The 16,268-nt window shown below is 41.8% G+C and overlaps 1 protein-coding gene across 1 annotated transcript in view; it reads right to left on the reverse strand.

Annotated features, from left to right (window-relative positions):
* pa2g4a (proliferation-associated 2G4, a) overlaps positions 1-11,457 on the reverse strand; it is a 38,143-nt gene extending 26,686 nt beyond the window's left edge. Inside the window, exons 1-5 of the mRNA XM_078201305.1 lie at positions 11,337-11,457; positions 4,391-4,519; positions 3,447-3,552; positions 1,658-1,727; positions 551-643 (exon numbers count right to left, since the gene is read on the reverse strand). Of these exons, the coding sequence (XP_078057431.1) occupies positions 551-643; positions 1,658-1,727; positions 3,447-3,552; positions 4,391-4,519; positions 11,337-11,421 (483 nt within the window). The 5' untranslated portion in view covers positions 11,422-11,457. The remainder of the gene's footprint in view (positions 1-550; positions 644-1,657; positions 1,728-3,446; positions 3,553-4,390; positions 4,520-11,336) is intronic.
* Positions 11,458-16,268: the final 4,811 nt, after the last annotated feature.

A 16,268-nucleotide genomic window follows, 5' to 3' on the forward strand; every position in this document is an offset into this window, starting at 1 on the left:
CTGAGGTGAAAAAGAAAATTCCCTTTAATACCAGTGCTCTTATAAAATTCAACATAAAAGTACATTTCTGATTCCAACAATCGTTTCTCATGCTCTCTCTTCCTATTCAGGTCCATATCATGATTACTCATGGCATCACCCGATTGAGAGAGCAGGACTGAAATCACTGCTCTACGATGGGCCAACACAGGTGCCTCACGTGGGCTTGAAACTGGTCTTCGACTTGCCTCTCCCCAGTTTCAAATAATGTTACCATCACCAGTATCCCTTTCAGTCTAGCCTCAAAGAAGCAAACTCATCCCTGTCCCAAATCAAAGAGGATAGCCAAGTCAATATCAGACCAAGGTTTGAAACCTAAAGATTAACTAGTACAATCATCAAGCTATCATAATCGTCGTTAGATGGCCGCAATAAATAATTCCATCTAAAAACAAGGACGTGTGCTTCAAGGTGGGAAAGGAAACAAACTTTAATAGTCAATTTCAGCTCTGACTGTGAATGGGATAAACAAGATCAGTTTTTAAATTAGTCTCCTTTTCCAGTTTCATACCTGATTGCCTGGCTTCACGAGCCGCAGAGCTGCTTCTGCGCAGTAGTGTGCAGCTTTAATGACGTCAGCTTTGCGACCAGACATTGGAGTACCCTGGAAAATCAAGTATTTTGAATAAGGAAAGAGTACGGTAAAAGACATCTAGTCTGAATGCAATATTAACCTAGAACTCTTCCCCCCCCTCCCCCCCCCCAAAAAATAAAAGCAAATACTGCAGATGCTGGAGATATGAAATAAAAACAAAGTGCTGGAAAACTCAACAGATCTGGCAGTATCTGTGGAGAGGGAGAAAAGGGTTAACGTTGAGACTAATGACTCTTCTTTGGAATATGAAAAAAAGTCATTGAACTCAAAACATTAACTCTTTCACTCTTCGTGGATGCTGCCAGACCCTTTTCAGCACTTTATTTTTATTTATTTCCCTACAAATCTGTCCCAGTGGTCAGTCTGGATTAAAACCAAGCGATTTTGTTCCAAAATGGGGTTGTGTAAAAGCTGGTCCAGCCCATTTTTAAAGGAAGAAGTGAACTTAACACCAATGAAACCATCACTAAAATTATTAATGCATTGTGGAGGTGCAATAGAGTGCCAGCTTCTGGTGCCAAGGGATAGCAGCGATCAGACCTGTAGCTATGATTATGGTATTGAATAATTGATCTTGGTCAATTGGTGGATAAGTTGTGGAGGAACACAAGAGTTCTTTCAATCCCCACTCTCCCCGGAAGGGGTGGGGGGGGAAGAAAGGAGAGAGAGAAAGGAGAGCAGGCCACTGCTGTTCACCTGCTAATGGATAATTTCAGACTACTATTGGAGGCCTGTAGGGGAGCCATGGGAGTTGTTTTAAAGTTTTAAAAATTACTTCTTTAAACCATCGATTACAACATTTTTAAATTTAAGGCAGTAAAATATCACTTCAGTTTGTATCAAACGTTTTGAAAATGGGCACAAATTACAGGCACGCTGCCAAAACCAAACTCAGCGTCACCACTGTGGATTCACATCTCATTAATCTAAGTGGCTTCGTTATCCACCAGACTTGGAGCACTCCCTCTCCATACCAGGTAGAACATTACTTTTCCAGAAATAGTGCTCACAAATTAAACATACCTTATCAACACCAATAATAAAAGTGTGTGCCACGTTAGCAATGAATCCATCTACATGAACGCCCAAGTCACTGCAAAACAAAATTGGCATAAATCTCATCTATAGCTCATGTACACAGAATATTGCAACTGCAAATATGCTACTCATTCACAGCTTCAAAGCTCCTCCATCACTACAAACACAGAGGTTTAAGGATGAAGAATTGAGCAAGCTTTCCCCAAGAAGTCAGCTGGCGAAAACATACAAGCCAAAAATACCAGAGTCATTCCCATCAGTCGAGGCAGGGTAGGGGCACTACAATTGGCTTCAGTGTGCCTGGATTGAGGAAGCAGGAAAAAGAACAAAAAAATGAAAAGAATCAAGCAGTATTGCCACCCTTCGATCAATATGCAGTTAACACTTCTGGAAAGTGAATGTCGAGTAAGAACTGGATTAGAACCCCCCGTTCCAATAGCGTTACGCAATCTTTCACACCTATCCGAGCATTCAGATTAGATTTAATAACTCATTAAGACAGCATCTCCGTTCATGCCACACTCCCGTAGTTCTGTACCGGAATGTCATACTTAATTATATGCTCAAATCCTAGATTAGGACTTGAACGTAACAACTTAATCCAAGCCGACATTTAAAATAGCTTCAGTTTTATAAACTTCACACCCATGTTCAAATGGTGAACACTGATTAGATCACAATAAACAGCAAGTCCCTGTTAAGTTGCCAGGCCTGAAGTCATTAGTTGCGCAGCTTTTAAGTATCAGCATTCCCGATTTGCGTCTTCAATTTCGATTTGCTGTTATTTTGCGGCTTTGCGCCTTCTCGCTGCGTGGCTTTGTGCTTTTTGCGGCATTGTGATACTCAGTCCTGTGACCCGATTGGCGCCATTTTGAATCTTCATTTTCCCCCCCCCAAAAACTCTAAAGCAAGTTCTCAATATCCAAACCAGCGGGTTTTAGGATTTCTTTTTTGCAAGGAAGAAATTGAAGACTGACTTACTTATTTCTGTGCAGAAAAGGCCCATACCATGACTATGCAAGCAGATTTTAATTTTGGAGCACCAGGTATATGTCTGCTGTAGAGCTTTACATTGCGTGAGGCAGCAAGGTCATTTTAAAGTCAGAGAGAGGCGCATTTGGTACAGTACACAAATAAAATTGCTTTCCTTGTCTCAGGGCCTGTTTGGGTGAAAAATACAAGGTGCAGTATTTACCCTTCAATAGCCCAACTCTGCAAACTTCTGGCTAATTTTGGAGCCCCAAGTTTGGCCCCTTTTCAACTTTGCAGCAAATGAGGTAGAGGCGCCATTTTAAAGCCAGTGAGAAGGGCATTGTCTGAAGATGGCAAGCCAACAGGCCAGCACTGATTTGCTAATTACTCAAAGCCACCTCCACTGAAACTTTAGAGACACCCCCAAAGCATCCCTGAAGAGGTCAAACATCTCCACCGACCAAAATGAGAGATGGTTCATTCGGGAAGGCAGAGAGCGTAAGCCTTCATCAAGAAAACGCAGAGACAAAGTCAAAGCGGCACACAGCGCAAAACCAGCAAACAACTCATCTAACTGACCCTCCAAGAAATACCTGACCAACATGTATAGTAGCAGTCTGCAGATCATGCATTGGACTGATTAGTCACCTCAGAACACATCAAACTGGAGTAGAAGTCAGCCGCCTTACTGACACTCCCAGGCATCCAGCTTTCTACCCAACTGTTGGACAATTTCACATTTTTATGAAGAGGCTTGACATACTAAATCAAATATAGAACACAAACTTGAAGACGTACTTACACTTTAACAAGATCTTCCTCCTTCAAGGTGTAGTCAGGATCACTCTTGAGAGGAGAGTAGTGGCAAACACAGTTGTTCACTGATATACAGGTGGGAAAGGCAATTCCTTTAAATAAAACATGAGCCACGAACAGAATTAAATCTCTCACGGCCTCACAAATAGATTACCATTAGTGTTGACTTTGACACCTTTATAACAGAGGGGTTAACTAAAGACAATTAAAAACATCAAGCTGTTGAGTTCATTCTACAACACGGTTACTCATTGATCAAAACACAAGGTCTTTCCACCTCATTGGATAGACTGCATGCCCCAAGGACAGCGACAAGATGTAAAGCAAATCTGGTAGATTATAGCCGAGAAATTTAGGTTACTTTGAATAGTTTTTAAAAATGAGGCACTTATCAGTGTTTCAGGGATCAATTTCACAAACACCTTTATTTATGATTACTTAGGAAACATGAGCACCTTTGTGTCTTCATAACAAAAGATCACTTGAACAAATTTAAGTTTTGGCATCCTGATCGAAATCCTGCCGATTTTCTGTTAACACTATGCATCAGTACAATGTTCCAATCCATTACAATGTACCTTTACCATACATGACATTCCGGAATAGTGGAAACAGTCTCAAGTACATAATGCAGTGGGTCACAACAGACTATATTTAAAAAGTGCCTCACAGGGTGATTTATGGCCTAACAGCAACAGCTTAGAAAATGCTTGATTATTGTGGGCAATTTACATAAAGTATAGCTTCCAGTTTGAGGCCATTTTTGTATCTGAACCTCTATAAATCCTTCATTGCAACATTTACATCATGTTTATGTCAGAGCAAAACTCTGAAAATATTAATGCAAAAAGCACAACCTCAAAACATGGGTGTCTCTCACAACATACCACACTGACATTAAAGATGGGTTTGAGTGTCAAGCCTTTTTACCTTTTTTCATTTCTTTCTCCTTCTTGAAAATCTTTCCCGTTTCTTCCATGATCATTTCATCGCCTTTCTCACACAAGACTACAACAGACACTCCCACCTTTGCTGCATCCACCACCATCTTCAGAACACCTGCAGCAAAAAGACACATGTATTAATGTTACAATCTTGAAGATACAAATAAGGCTTGGGCCATTCAGCCCCTCAAGTCTGCTCTACCGTTTATTATCATGGCGGACCTGATTGCGGCCTCTAATTTCCTGTCTACCCACTACACCCTTTAACTCCCCTGTCAATCAATAATTTATCCAACTCAGTCTTAAAAGAATTCAATGACCCAGCCTCCACTACTCTCGGAGAACATTCCACAGGCCAACGATCTTCAGAGAAAATTTCTCCTGATTGTGACATTCAACAGGAGATGCTGTATTTTTAAACTGTTCCTTAGTTCTAGTCTCTCCCACAAGCAAAAGCATTCTTTCATCATCCACCCTGTCAATTCCCCTCAGCATCTTATATTTCAGGAAGATAACCTCTCATTCTTCTAAACTCCACTGGATACTGGCCCAACTTATCTAACCTTTCCTCATAAGATAATCCCTTTATCCCAGGAATTGGTCTAGCGAACCTTCTCCAAACTGTTTCTCATGCAATTATCTCCTTTCTCCAAATAAGGAGACAAAAGTTGTATACAGCATTCCAGATGTGATGTCACCAATATCCTGTATAACTGTAGCAAAATTTTCTTACTTTTATATTCCATTCCCTTTGCAATAAACAACAAGATTCCATTTGCCTGTACGCTAACTTATGATTCACGTACCAAGCACCCAGATCCCTCTGTATCATAGTTCTGCAATCTCTCTCCATTTAAATAAAATGCTGCATTTCTCTTTTTTCTATCAATAAAAACGGCCAAGTTCACATTCTCTCCCACTTACTTCACCCATCAGCCACATTTTTGCCCACACTTTAAAAACTTACCTACATCCCTTTGCAGACTTCTGCCCTCTTCATAACTCACTTGTCTACCCATCGTTTTTTTTCAGCAAATTTAGCAACCATACATTTGGCCCCTTCATCAAGTCATTTATATAGATGAGGCCCCAGCACTGATCCACATGACACTCCACTCTTTTCATTTTGCCACCCCAGACAAGACTCCCAATTGTTATGACCTCAGTAGACACCAGGACATTTTTAAAAATTCCAAAAACAAACCCCAGGTATTTACTAAAATAATGAGGCCACCTGGTTCAAAATCAAAATTACACACAAATCAAAGAACATGAATACCGTCTTAAATAGCGACATTAAAGATAAAATAAAAGCACAATGAACTCTCAATCTAAACCACAATGCCTTCTACATGCATTCGATTTACACCCCCAACAAACTCAAGTCAAATACTCATCAAAAATTGTAAGATTCACCGTTTGGTCTCTGGGTACTGCTTCGAGGATTCAAACAAGAGTTGAGATTTCTTGGGCCTTCATTTTACTTCTGACAAGGCCTTCCCTCCAAATCTTTTCCAACTGTTCTACAGTTATAAATTCCCCCATTGAACATGGGTGTCTCAAACATCTTAAGAATAGTCACTCTGGATCAGAACTCCCCAGTTCTAACATTCTCTAACTCTGGAATTTTAAAACTAAAATTCTCGCTCCTCAACTTAGCTACACCAGAATTTCAATTCACTGTAGGAGACCTACAGGTAACATGATTTTAAATTCTTTTAGCTAACAAAACTTCAACTGAACTCTGCTTGTCGTTTTCTCTTCTGCAGTCAGCTGCTTCTTAAACCCAAAACTGCTTGAACGCAGAAAACCCCTATAATTAACTTAAGTTAACCTTTTTTTTCCTTAATTGCTCATTTCCCAGACAACCTGGTCACATTAATTATTGGAAGCCAGGTGCTTTCCCAAAAAATCATATCCTGCGAAAACCCAGTTCTTAAAAGGGACCATCACTTCAATACCAAATGTAGGCTCATCATCCCGACCAAAGCACATGTTACCAGCAAAACTTGAGCAGGGCGATTCATTAGCTTTAAAGCGTCAATATCTAAGACACGAGGCTGGCAAATTCAGCACAACCTAGTCATTGCCAATTAGAGTTGGATGTCAGAGATGGGGAGCACAGATCAGTAACAAATAGACTTTGCTTTAACATCTCAAATAACTTCACAACTAATGGCACCGACTCCCCAATTGTACTGAGAAGAAATCATTTTATTATAGCTGCAGGGAATAAGAATATTTTATGCATGTTAAAGCCATATCAACTCACTTATAAAATTGGAAGACTGCATGGTTTGGTCAACTCTTGGCTGTGCCACTAGCAAAAGAGGTTTGATAATACCGTGGTAAAATAAAAATAAGTCTCGACTTAACTTTTCGGAATTGGTGCATAGAAGTTTCAATTTTATTTCAAAATGCTTAAATGACACATTCTGAAGTAAAAACGTGAACTTGAATTTTCCTGTTACCTTGCGCCTCTCGTTTTGTATATCCTTTTAAAATTCTAATAGGTTGGCCAATCAATTTGCCGACCAGAGCATCAGCCAGCAGGTTACCAATGAAAGCATGCTGCTGGATAGCACTTTCAACAGCTCCTTCCACTTCTCTGATGATCGAGCATAGAGCTATAGAGCAGCAATTGGCCTATTTTTTGTGAACATACCTGGGCAACTTTTCCACACCGCCCGAAGCATGCTAGTGCTGTCATTGTCGTGGAACAGCTTCTTCTGGAGCAGATACAGCACTACAACCAGGATGTGGTCAGGGCCTGAAGCTGTTGCCATGTGCTCAGTGCACTCAAGTGAATCAAATGCGTTGAAAGATGGGCATCTGTGCAAGGATAGGGACCTTAGGAGCAGGTAGAGGAAGATCATCCACTTGGCACTTGACAGAAAATGGCCGCAAACACCTCAGCCTCATTTTTTGCACTTGCCTGCTTGGGCTCCGCTGCTATCGCGGAGTACATGGAGCTTTGCAAAGCCATTTCCCTTCAGTCAGATGCTCAATTGCCCGTTATTATTCATGCCTAGATTGCGACAGCGTTAGCCAAAATCTGAAACACGGGGTTAACTTTGGGCTCCATCTGATTATAACTAACTGAAATATTATACCATTAAGACCTGACCATTTTTTTTTAAAAAAAAGTGTGGGTCATAAGGAGGCTTACATTAACACTGCATTTGACAAGTGGTACACGATTCTAAAAAAAATTCTACCACGGATTCCAACAGCTCTCATGGAATGAAAGAGACACTGAGCACCCATAAGCCCAAGAATAGAGGTGGCTTTTAATTCTGAAAGAACAATGCAGTCTGCTCTTTAACATGGAGAATGTAATGGTGATCATGCAGCCTGCTAGGCAAATCCAAATGTTGGTTTCACACAACTGCAGTGTTACTGCAGCCAAATGCAAAGCCAAAGCTATCCCCTTGACACAGTTTCAAAGTAAATACTAAATCCCCAAAGTCATCTAGTTTAGCTGTACTTATCCTGCATTATCAACTCAAATTAGTACTGATAAGAATGAAGAGGAGCTACAAAAGCAGTGACATTTCCACCCAAGATAGCAAGCTTTACTTTTGGTTAAAACTTAAAGCATCTTATAATCACAGCGACACAGGACCGGGTGGTCCCCTCCATTCCAGCTTATTGATCTCATTAGAGTTGCTGATCTAAAGCTAGGTGCTCTCCTCAACTAAAGATAAACCTGGCATTACTTGGGAAGTTCTTACAAACTGTCTTGCAGGTAATTTTCTGCACAGTTCAACAAGTATACCAGTCACTCACTTGCTTTTTTAACAGGGGGGGGGGGGGCAACATTTTTGCTCTAAAAACGTCACCTCTATTCTGTTTCTACATATTACAACCGAATGCACGTTAAGCCAAATTCAAAATTTTGAATTGAATCACTAGTCAGAAAGGTTTCGATCCATCTTAACACCTGCATCCAAAATTTGTCTCAAAACGATATAGATTTTGTCACTTAACCTCACTACTGTTGGAAAGAACACATTTGGGGGGAAAAAAACCATTCGTTTTTGATATTTGGAAACTAGGTCTTCTGAACACATGTACCCAACAATGGATTGTAGCACTCATGCATCAATTAAACTCTAATTGTTAACATATTTATCCCAAAATAGAATTCTTTCTGTCATAACTCCAGCCCAACAAATTGAATGGCCACTGTGCAGAATAGATAAATAGAGATGCAGTATGCTGGGTAATTTTAGTTTCAACATACCATAAAAGTTTATGGAACAAGTTTGACACATACATTACTTTAATCATCAGAATGTAATGTTTAGCTTCTACAGTGCAAACAGCTGCTCAATTACTGAGCACAGTTAATATATTTTGCCAATTTTTCAGTCTGCCCTCTTGCCAGGGCATAGCTTCTACAAGTATTGGCAGCCCTCCACAAATGACCATTCTTCACAAAGGCCTAAACAGTGGACACTGACTGATCATGGTGGGATCACAGCCATGGTCAAACTTGCCCTTATTTGGCATTCAGGCATGAACACCAAGAATTGGGCACTGAAATTACAAACAGAAGGCGAGTCAGGCTGCTCTTCTACACCTGAGAACAGGGGTGCTTTAACAACTTGAAGTTGCCATAGTAAAATCTATTAATTGATCAGGAATCAAGACTGGAATCTTCTGATCTGTATAGCCCAGTTGCACAAGGCCTAATTCAGCCATTACTTGAGCTGTTCACAGTGGCTTATGTTCAAAATGTGTTTTTCTCCACTCCTGATATCATCCTCTCTTGGAATACCTTTGACCAAGTTGAATAATGACTAGTCAATTTGACCCAGTGAGCCTTGGTGAATAATGGAGCGAGAGGAGTGCCATACAAACAAAACCAATCTGGTCCTCATTTAATATCCATGCATAGATGCTTCCTGCAAGAATCATTTGCTCCTATCCCAAGGACAATGAAAATTGTGGACTCCTTCCAAACCTCAGCACACAATCTGTACGGAGTATCAAACCAGAGACACGTGTAATCACCTGTAGATCAGCACTCCTTAAGTCAGATTTAGGAACACCAACATCAGTGAATTGGTTTACTGCTTATACATGGCCAACCTTGGCTCCCTTATCCTAAATGTAGAATCATAGACCCATAAAATAACTGGGCCTGTAATTTTACCTCTGGGATAAGGATGCCAAAATTACTACAAACATAGGAGAGGAAATCCATCTCCTGGAATCAGATCAATTTACACTTAAATTTCACTCTTAAATATAGTGCTAAACTGTTGTTTCCAGAGAACAAATAAAATATTTGTTTTAGGTGGCACAGTACTAAGTCAGTAACATGACAGGTTCAACAACTAGCCAGGATAATTTTACGGCATTTGAACTCACAATGGAATTGCAAATTTGAAACAAACTTCAATTCTGCAAGTCAGCCTAGAACACAAACATTAATAAATTTAAAACACTTTGGCAGATTGTCTGACACATGATTTAATGTGTTTTTTTTATTCACAGGATTATACAGAATTCATTACTTTAACATAGATTTTTTAATATGAAAATAATTCACACAGCCACTTTGTTTTATTGACACCTGGGTCATAAAGTTAGCAATTACACTATCAACTCCGACCACAAGCAAAGGTTATTTTATTCTCCACCTTCAATTATTCCGTGATGCCATACAGACACTTCCTGTCCCTCCATTTGTCGGGTCCACGTGCAACTTGATTTCAGAAGTAGAAATTTTATCAAAAACTCAGTCTTGCGCTCCAGTTGTTTATACACCTTCTATATAACTGTAAACTTAACATTAGACTACAAGACATAAAACTATTTTTGGAGCAGTTTGCTGCAAGTGCCCCACATGCATCTAAAATCAATTTCTTAATTTTATCTGAAAAGGTGTGCACAGAAAATTAAAATTTACCCTCACCATAGAAACGTTTTTTTGTTTAAAAATATGCATTGTGCAGCATTCTGGAAAGTCACTGGTTAATTGAATACCCATGTTGATCTCAGCAGCAGCCATAGGTGTGCTACAATTAGCCAGAACTATCAAGACTTGCGCAAAGGACACACGTGATGTCCATGTGGTCGAATACCCATGGCCACTCATGATTACGGCTCAGGCAACCGTGGGGCTAGCAATGCCTTAAACAGGAAATAAAGGGCTATGCATTTTAGGAAAGAAAGAAAATTACATTTTACATCTGCACATCCTGGGTCCAAACTGCAACTAAACACCTTTAGACAAAAAGGTTAGAAAATGTGATCCGAATCCCAAAAAAATGCACAATAAATGCTTAGAAATACTGAGCAAGAGAAACAGAATTAACGTTTCAGGTCCTACCAAGATGAACAGGGTCATGGGCCTGAAACACTAACTCTATTTCTCCCTTCACAAAGGCTGAGCATTTCCAGCTTTTTTTTTTCCAACCCCATCTGGAAGCCTGACCCGCTGAGGATTTCCAGCATTTTGTTTTTTTCTCCGATGTCCAGCATCTGCGGTATTTTACTTTTGTATTTGTGATTGTATACAAGTCAACCAACTGGAGTTGTCTAGATTTTCAAGCATCGCCTTTAGAAAAAGCATTTTCAACCTCCTTAATCCCTCATGGTAGAGAATAGGGGCAACACACTGGTCGCTGCCAGAAGGCGCCAGATTCAGGCTCTTTGGCCACATCTCCTCGTGGTCAGACAGAAAGAGTGATTCAGGCCGGTGGAGGGTAGCCACCGTGCTTCACTCTGCCGCAGTAGATGGGCCGGGAAGCCACTTGGACAGGCCGGGCCGGAGCCTGTGTCGGTGCCGAGGCCTCTCCATTCCCCATGCGCCCACATGGCAACAACGCGCTCACACGGCCCGATTCTGCTGAGAGCCCTCCCCACCCCGGTGCCGCCTGCCTCCCTCCCGTTTCCTTCCCTGAGAGCCCCGCACTCACGGTTGGCGATGTCTCCGCCCATCTTGTATTTGGTGACCACCAGGTCCTCGGCGATGGTCTGTTCCTGGCTCTCATCGTCCGACATCTTTTCCCTCCTGTTACCCACAAGCCCGCGCGACTGCTCTCCCGCCCACCGCCTTCCCCCACACAAACCAACGCCACCATGCTCCCTGGGAAATGTAGTCAGACACCGCAGCCAATCCAGACTTTTATATTGAAGGTGGCATCGGCGCGAAACTACATCTCCCGGCGGGCACCGCGACAATTGCGCATGCGGAGAGGTGTATAGTGCATCCGTCCCGGACGGGGATTTTTTTGTAAGTTGGATTCCCCCTCCCCCTCAGCCACCCTCAGGAAACAGTAGAGCTTGCACCAGAGTGGAACAACCATCGAACTACTGTAAGATCAATTTGAACATTATAATGCTGTTATTATCAAATCTAAACCTGTTTATGACAAAGAAGAGGAACATGAAAGGAGAAAAAAAACAGCCAGTAGCTTGGTGATAAACATTCTGAGGAGAAGCTGCTTGGTGTCAATAATAAGATACTTTGGTCTGAATAAAGCCAATATGACCATTGACTTACAGATCACCACTTTGCACTCGTGACATATTTAATAGGTACCTGCTTCATGTAGAAGTTCTGCACAAGTGATTTTCCAAACTTTTCTGTGAGAGATCACCTGCAGATGTAGAACTCCTGTCCTAGCATCCAACAGATTGGTGTCAGGGACCCAAGAATTATTTTTAATGGAGCAAGGAAAGCTGGTAAATATAGAATTACAAAAATTGACAACTTCAGAGGCTAAGGACTCTCAATTTGAAAATATGTGTTGTAATATTCAATACAGTGACTTACATTGCAACAAAATATGTCACTTGTCCAGCAATAATCACAATTTTGCTTCTTTGTGACAACCATAAGAAGTCATAATAAAAGTGTTATCACATTGTTTATAGAGTGGACATAGAATCAGATACTGGAACAGTCTGTTCCATAAATTCAACGACTGCCAGTTTGTATTGCAGGATGTACCAGATCTGCTACAGTAAAACTCGTCAATGCTTTTTATAAGTTCATAAATGGTAAACATTTTAGTATGTTACTAAATAGTGAGTGGTGTCCATTCACCAACTGGCCATCATATAATTCCCCATTTAGCTCTTTTATTCCATTAGAAGTTGAAAAATGGGTATTTTCTCTGGCTTCCAGGAAACCAACCATGAGTATTAGTAAGCATCCAGAACCACATTCCTTGCTCCATTAACCACAAGATGTTTATGCGCCTGCAACCATCATTGCCATACCATTAAGGGTAATCAACTTTGGTTTAATATTCAGCAAATCAGCAAAGACTCCCAGCTGGACCAGAGGTCACTGCCACTGAGGTGATGCTTAACTGTAAACTCTGGAGTTTGTCATAGGAACACTTAGGAACAGGAGTTGGCCATTTAATCCATCAAGCCTGTTCCACCATTCAATGGGATGCTGGCTGGCCTAACTCCAGACAGCTTGCCCCATGTCCTTTCAAACCTTGTTTAACAAAAATCTATCAGTCTCAGATTTAAAATTACCATTTGTGGAAGAGTGTTCCAAACTTCTCTTGCTCTTTGGTGTATAGAATTGTCATAGTCATAGAATTATACAGCACAGAAAGAGGTCCTTCAGCCCATCATGTCTGTGCTAGGCATCAAGTACCTATCTTTTCTAATCCCATTTTCCAACATTTGGTCCGTAGTGTTGTATGTTATAGCATTTCAAGTGCTCATCTAAATGTTTCTTAAATGTTGTGAGTGTTCCTGTATTTGCCACCCCCTTCAGGAAGTGAGTTCCAGATTCCCACCACCCTCTGGGTGAAAACGTTTTTCCTCAAATCCCTTCTAAATCTTCTGCCCGTTACCTTAAATTCATGCCCCCTGAAAATGTGTCTTCCTATTTACCCTATTTATGTCTTTCATAATTTTGTACACCTCAATCAGGTTCTCTCTCTCTCTCTCTTTCTTCCCCCCTCCCCCACTCCACCAGCCTTCTCTAGTCTAAGGAGAGCAAAATAAACTTACAGTTCTATCATTAGCTTCCTGCTCTTGTATTCTATGCCTTGTCTAATAAAGGTATCCCATATGCCTTATTAACCACCTTATCTACCTGTCCTGCTGCCTTCAGGGACCTATGGACATACACCCCAAGGTCCCTCTGGTCCTCTGTACTTCCTAGCAGCCTACTGTTCATTGTGTATTCCCTTGCCTTGTTAGTTCTTCCAAAACATCACCTCACACTTTTCAGGGTTAAATTCTATTTGCTACTGTTCTGCCCATCTGACCAGCCCGTCTATATCACCCTGTAATCTAAGACGTTCCTTCTCGCTATTTACCATACCACAATTTTTGTGTCATCTGCGAAGCATCACCCCCCCCCCCCACCCCCCCATTCCCATCTAGATCATTAATGTACACTACAAACAGCAAGGGACCCAGCATTGATCCCTGCAGTACACCACTGGACACAGGCTTCCAGTCACAAAAACAACCTTCTGCCACAAAGCCAATTTTGGATACAATTTGCCAAATTGCCCTGGATCCCGTGGGTTCTTACCTTCATGATCAGTCTCCCATGTGGGACCTTGTCAAAAGCCTTACTAAAGTTCATGTAGACCACTTCAACTGCACTGCCCTCATCTACATACCTAGTCACCTCCTCAAAAAATTCAATCACATTTATTAGACATGATCTCCCCATGTTGACTATGCTTGATTAATCCTTGCCTCTCCAAGTGGAGATTAATTCTGTCCCTCAGAATTTTTTCCAATAATTTCTCTATCACTGATGTTAGACTCACTGGCCTGTAATTATCTGGTTTTTCTCTACTTCCCTTCTTGAATCGTGGTAACACGTTAACTGTCCTTCAGTCCTCTGGCACCTCACCTCACAAGCCCTCCGTATACACAGGATCTGCTCAGATGAGGAGGATCGCAACAGACACCTCCAGATGCTGAAAGATGCCCTCATAAGAACAGGATATGGCGCTCGACTCATCGATCGACAGTTCCGACGCGTCACAGCGAAAAACCGCACTGACCGCCTCAGAAGACAAACACGGGACACGGCGGACAGAGTACCTTTCGTCGTCCAATATTTCCCCGGAGCGGAGAAGCTACGACATCTTCTCCGGAGCCTTCAACATGTCATTAATGAAGACAAACATCTCACCAAGGCCATCCCCACACCCCCCACTTCTTGCCTTCAAACAACCGCACAACCTCAAACAGACCATTGTCCGCAGCAAACTACCCAGCCTTCAGGAGAACACAACCCTGCCACAGCAACCTCTGCAAGACGTGCCGGATCATCGACACGGATGCCATCATCACACATGAGAACACCATCCACCAGGTACACAGTACATACACTTGCAACTCGGTCAATGTTGTCTACCTGATACGCTGCAGGAAAGGATGTCCCGAGGCATGGTACATTGGGGAGACCATGCAGACGCTACGACAACGGATGAATGAACACCGCTCGACAATCACCAGGCAGGAGTGTTCCCTTCCTGTTGGGGAACACTTCAGCGGTCACGGGCATTCGGCCTCTGATCTTCGGGTAAGCGTTCTCCAAGGCGGCCTTCACGACACACGACAACGCAGAGTCGCTGAGCAAAGACTGACAGCCAAGTTTCGCACACATGAGGATGGCCTCAACCGGGATCTTGGGTTCATGTCACACTATCTGTAACCCCCACGACTTGCCTGGGCTTGCAAAATCTCACTAACTGTCCTGTCTGGAGACAATACACATCTCTTTAACCTGTGCTAATGCTCTCTCCACTCACATTGTCTGTACCTTTAAGACTTGATTAGCTGTAAGTATTCGCATTCCAACCATTATTCATGTAAATTGAGTCTGTGTCTTTATATGCCCTGTTTGTGAACAGAATTCCCACTCACCTGACGAAGGAGCAGCTCTCCGAAAGCTAGTGGATTTTGCTACCAAATAAACCTGTTGGACTTTAACCTGGTGTTGTTAAAACTCTTACTGTGTTCACCCCAGTCCAACGCCGGCATCTCCAACATCACCTCACCTGTGCCCATAGAGGATTTGAAAATTATCAGAGCTCCTGCAATCTCCTCCATTTCCTCTCCTCCCTTGCCTCATACAGCAGCCTGGGATGCAATTCATCCAGACCTGGGGAATTATCCAATTTTAATCCCACTAAAACTGTTAACACCTCCCCCGTCTCAATGCTAATCTGTTCACTTAAATTACAGCCCCCTCCCTGCTGCCTATACTTACATCTTCTTTCTCCATAGTGAACACAGATGCAAAATACTTACTTAATACCTCACCTACATCTTTTAGTTCCACACACAAGTTGCCACTTTGGTCTCTAATGGGCCCCAGTCTTTTCCTGGTTAACTTCTTGCCCTTAATATACTTACAAAAAACACCTTGGGATTTTCTTTTATTTTGCCTGTCAGTGTTTTTTCATGTCCATTATTTGCTCTCCTAATTTCACTTTTAAGTACCCCCCTGCACTTTCTATACTCCTCTGGGGCAACCACTGTTTTGAGCCCCCTGAATCTGTTGTAAGGCTTCCTTTTTTTCCTTATCCAATCCTGTATTTCCCTTCTCTGGACTTTTTGGTCCCACTTTTTACCTTTACAGGAACATGTTGGCTTTGTACTCCCTCTATTTGCTTTTTGAATGTTTTCTTTAAGTGTTTTCCTAATTTCATTCCTGAAAGGTCTAGCACTTATTTTTAGATGATGTGTCAAGTCCTAGACTTCCTAACCTGTGGAAATAATTTCTCTCTATCCTAAATTAATATCTTGAAAACTTCAATCAAATCATAAAATGGTTACAGCACACAAGGATTCCATTCAACCTGCCTTGCCCAATGCTAGCCCTCTGTAAGAGCTGTTCAGCTATTCAC

This window comes from Mustelus asterias, chromosome X (assembly GCF_964213995.1).
Source record: "Mustelus asterias chromosome X, sMusAst1.hap1.1, whole genome shotgun sequence".
NCBI lineage: Eukaryota > Metazoa > Chordata > Chondrichthyes > Carcharhiniformes > Triakidae > Mustelus > Mustelus asterias.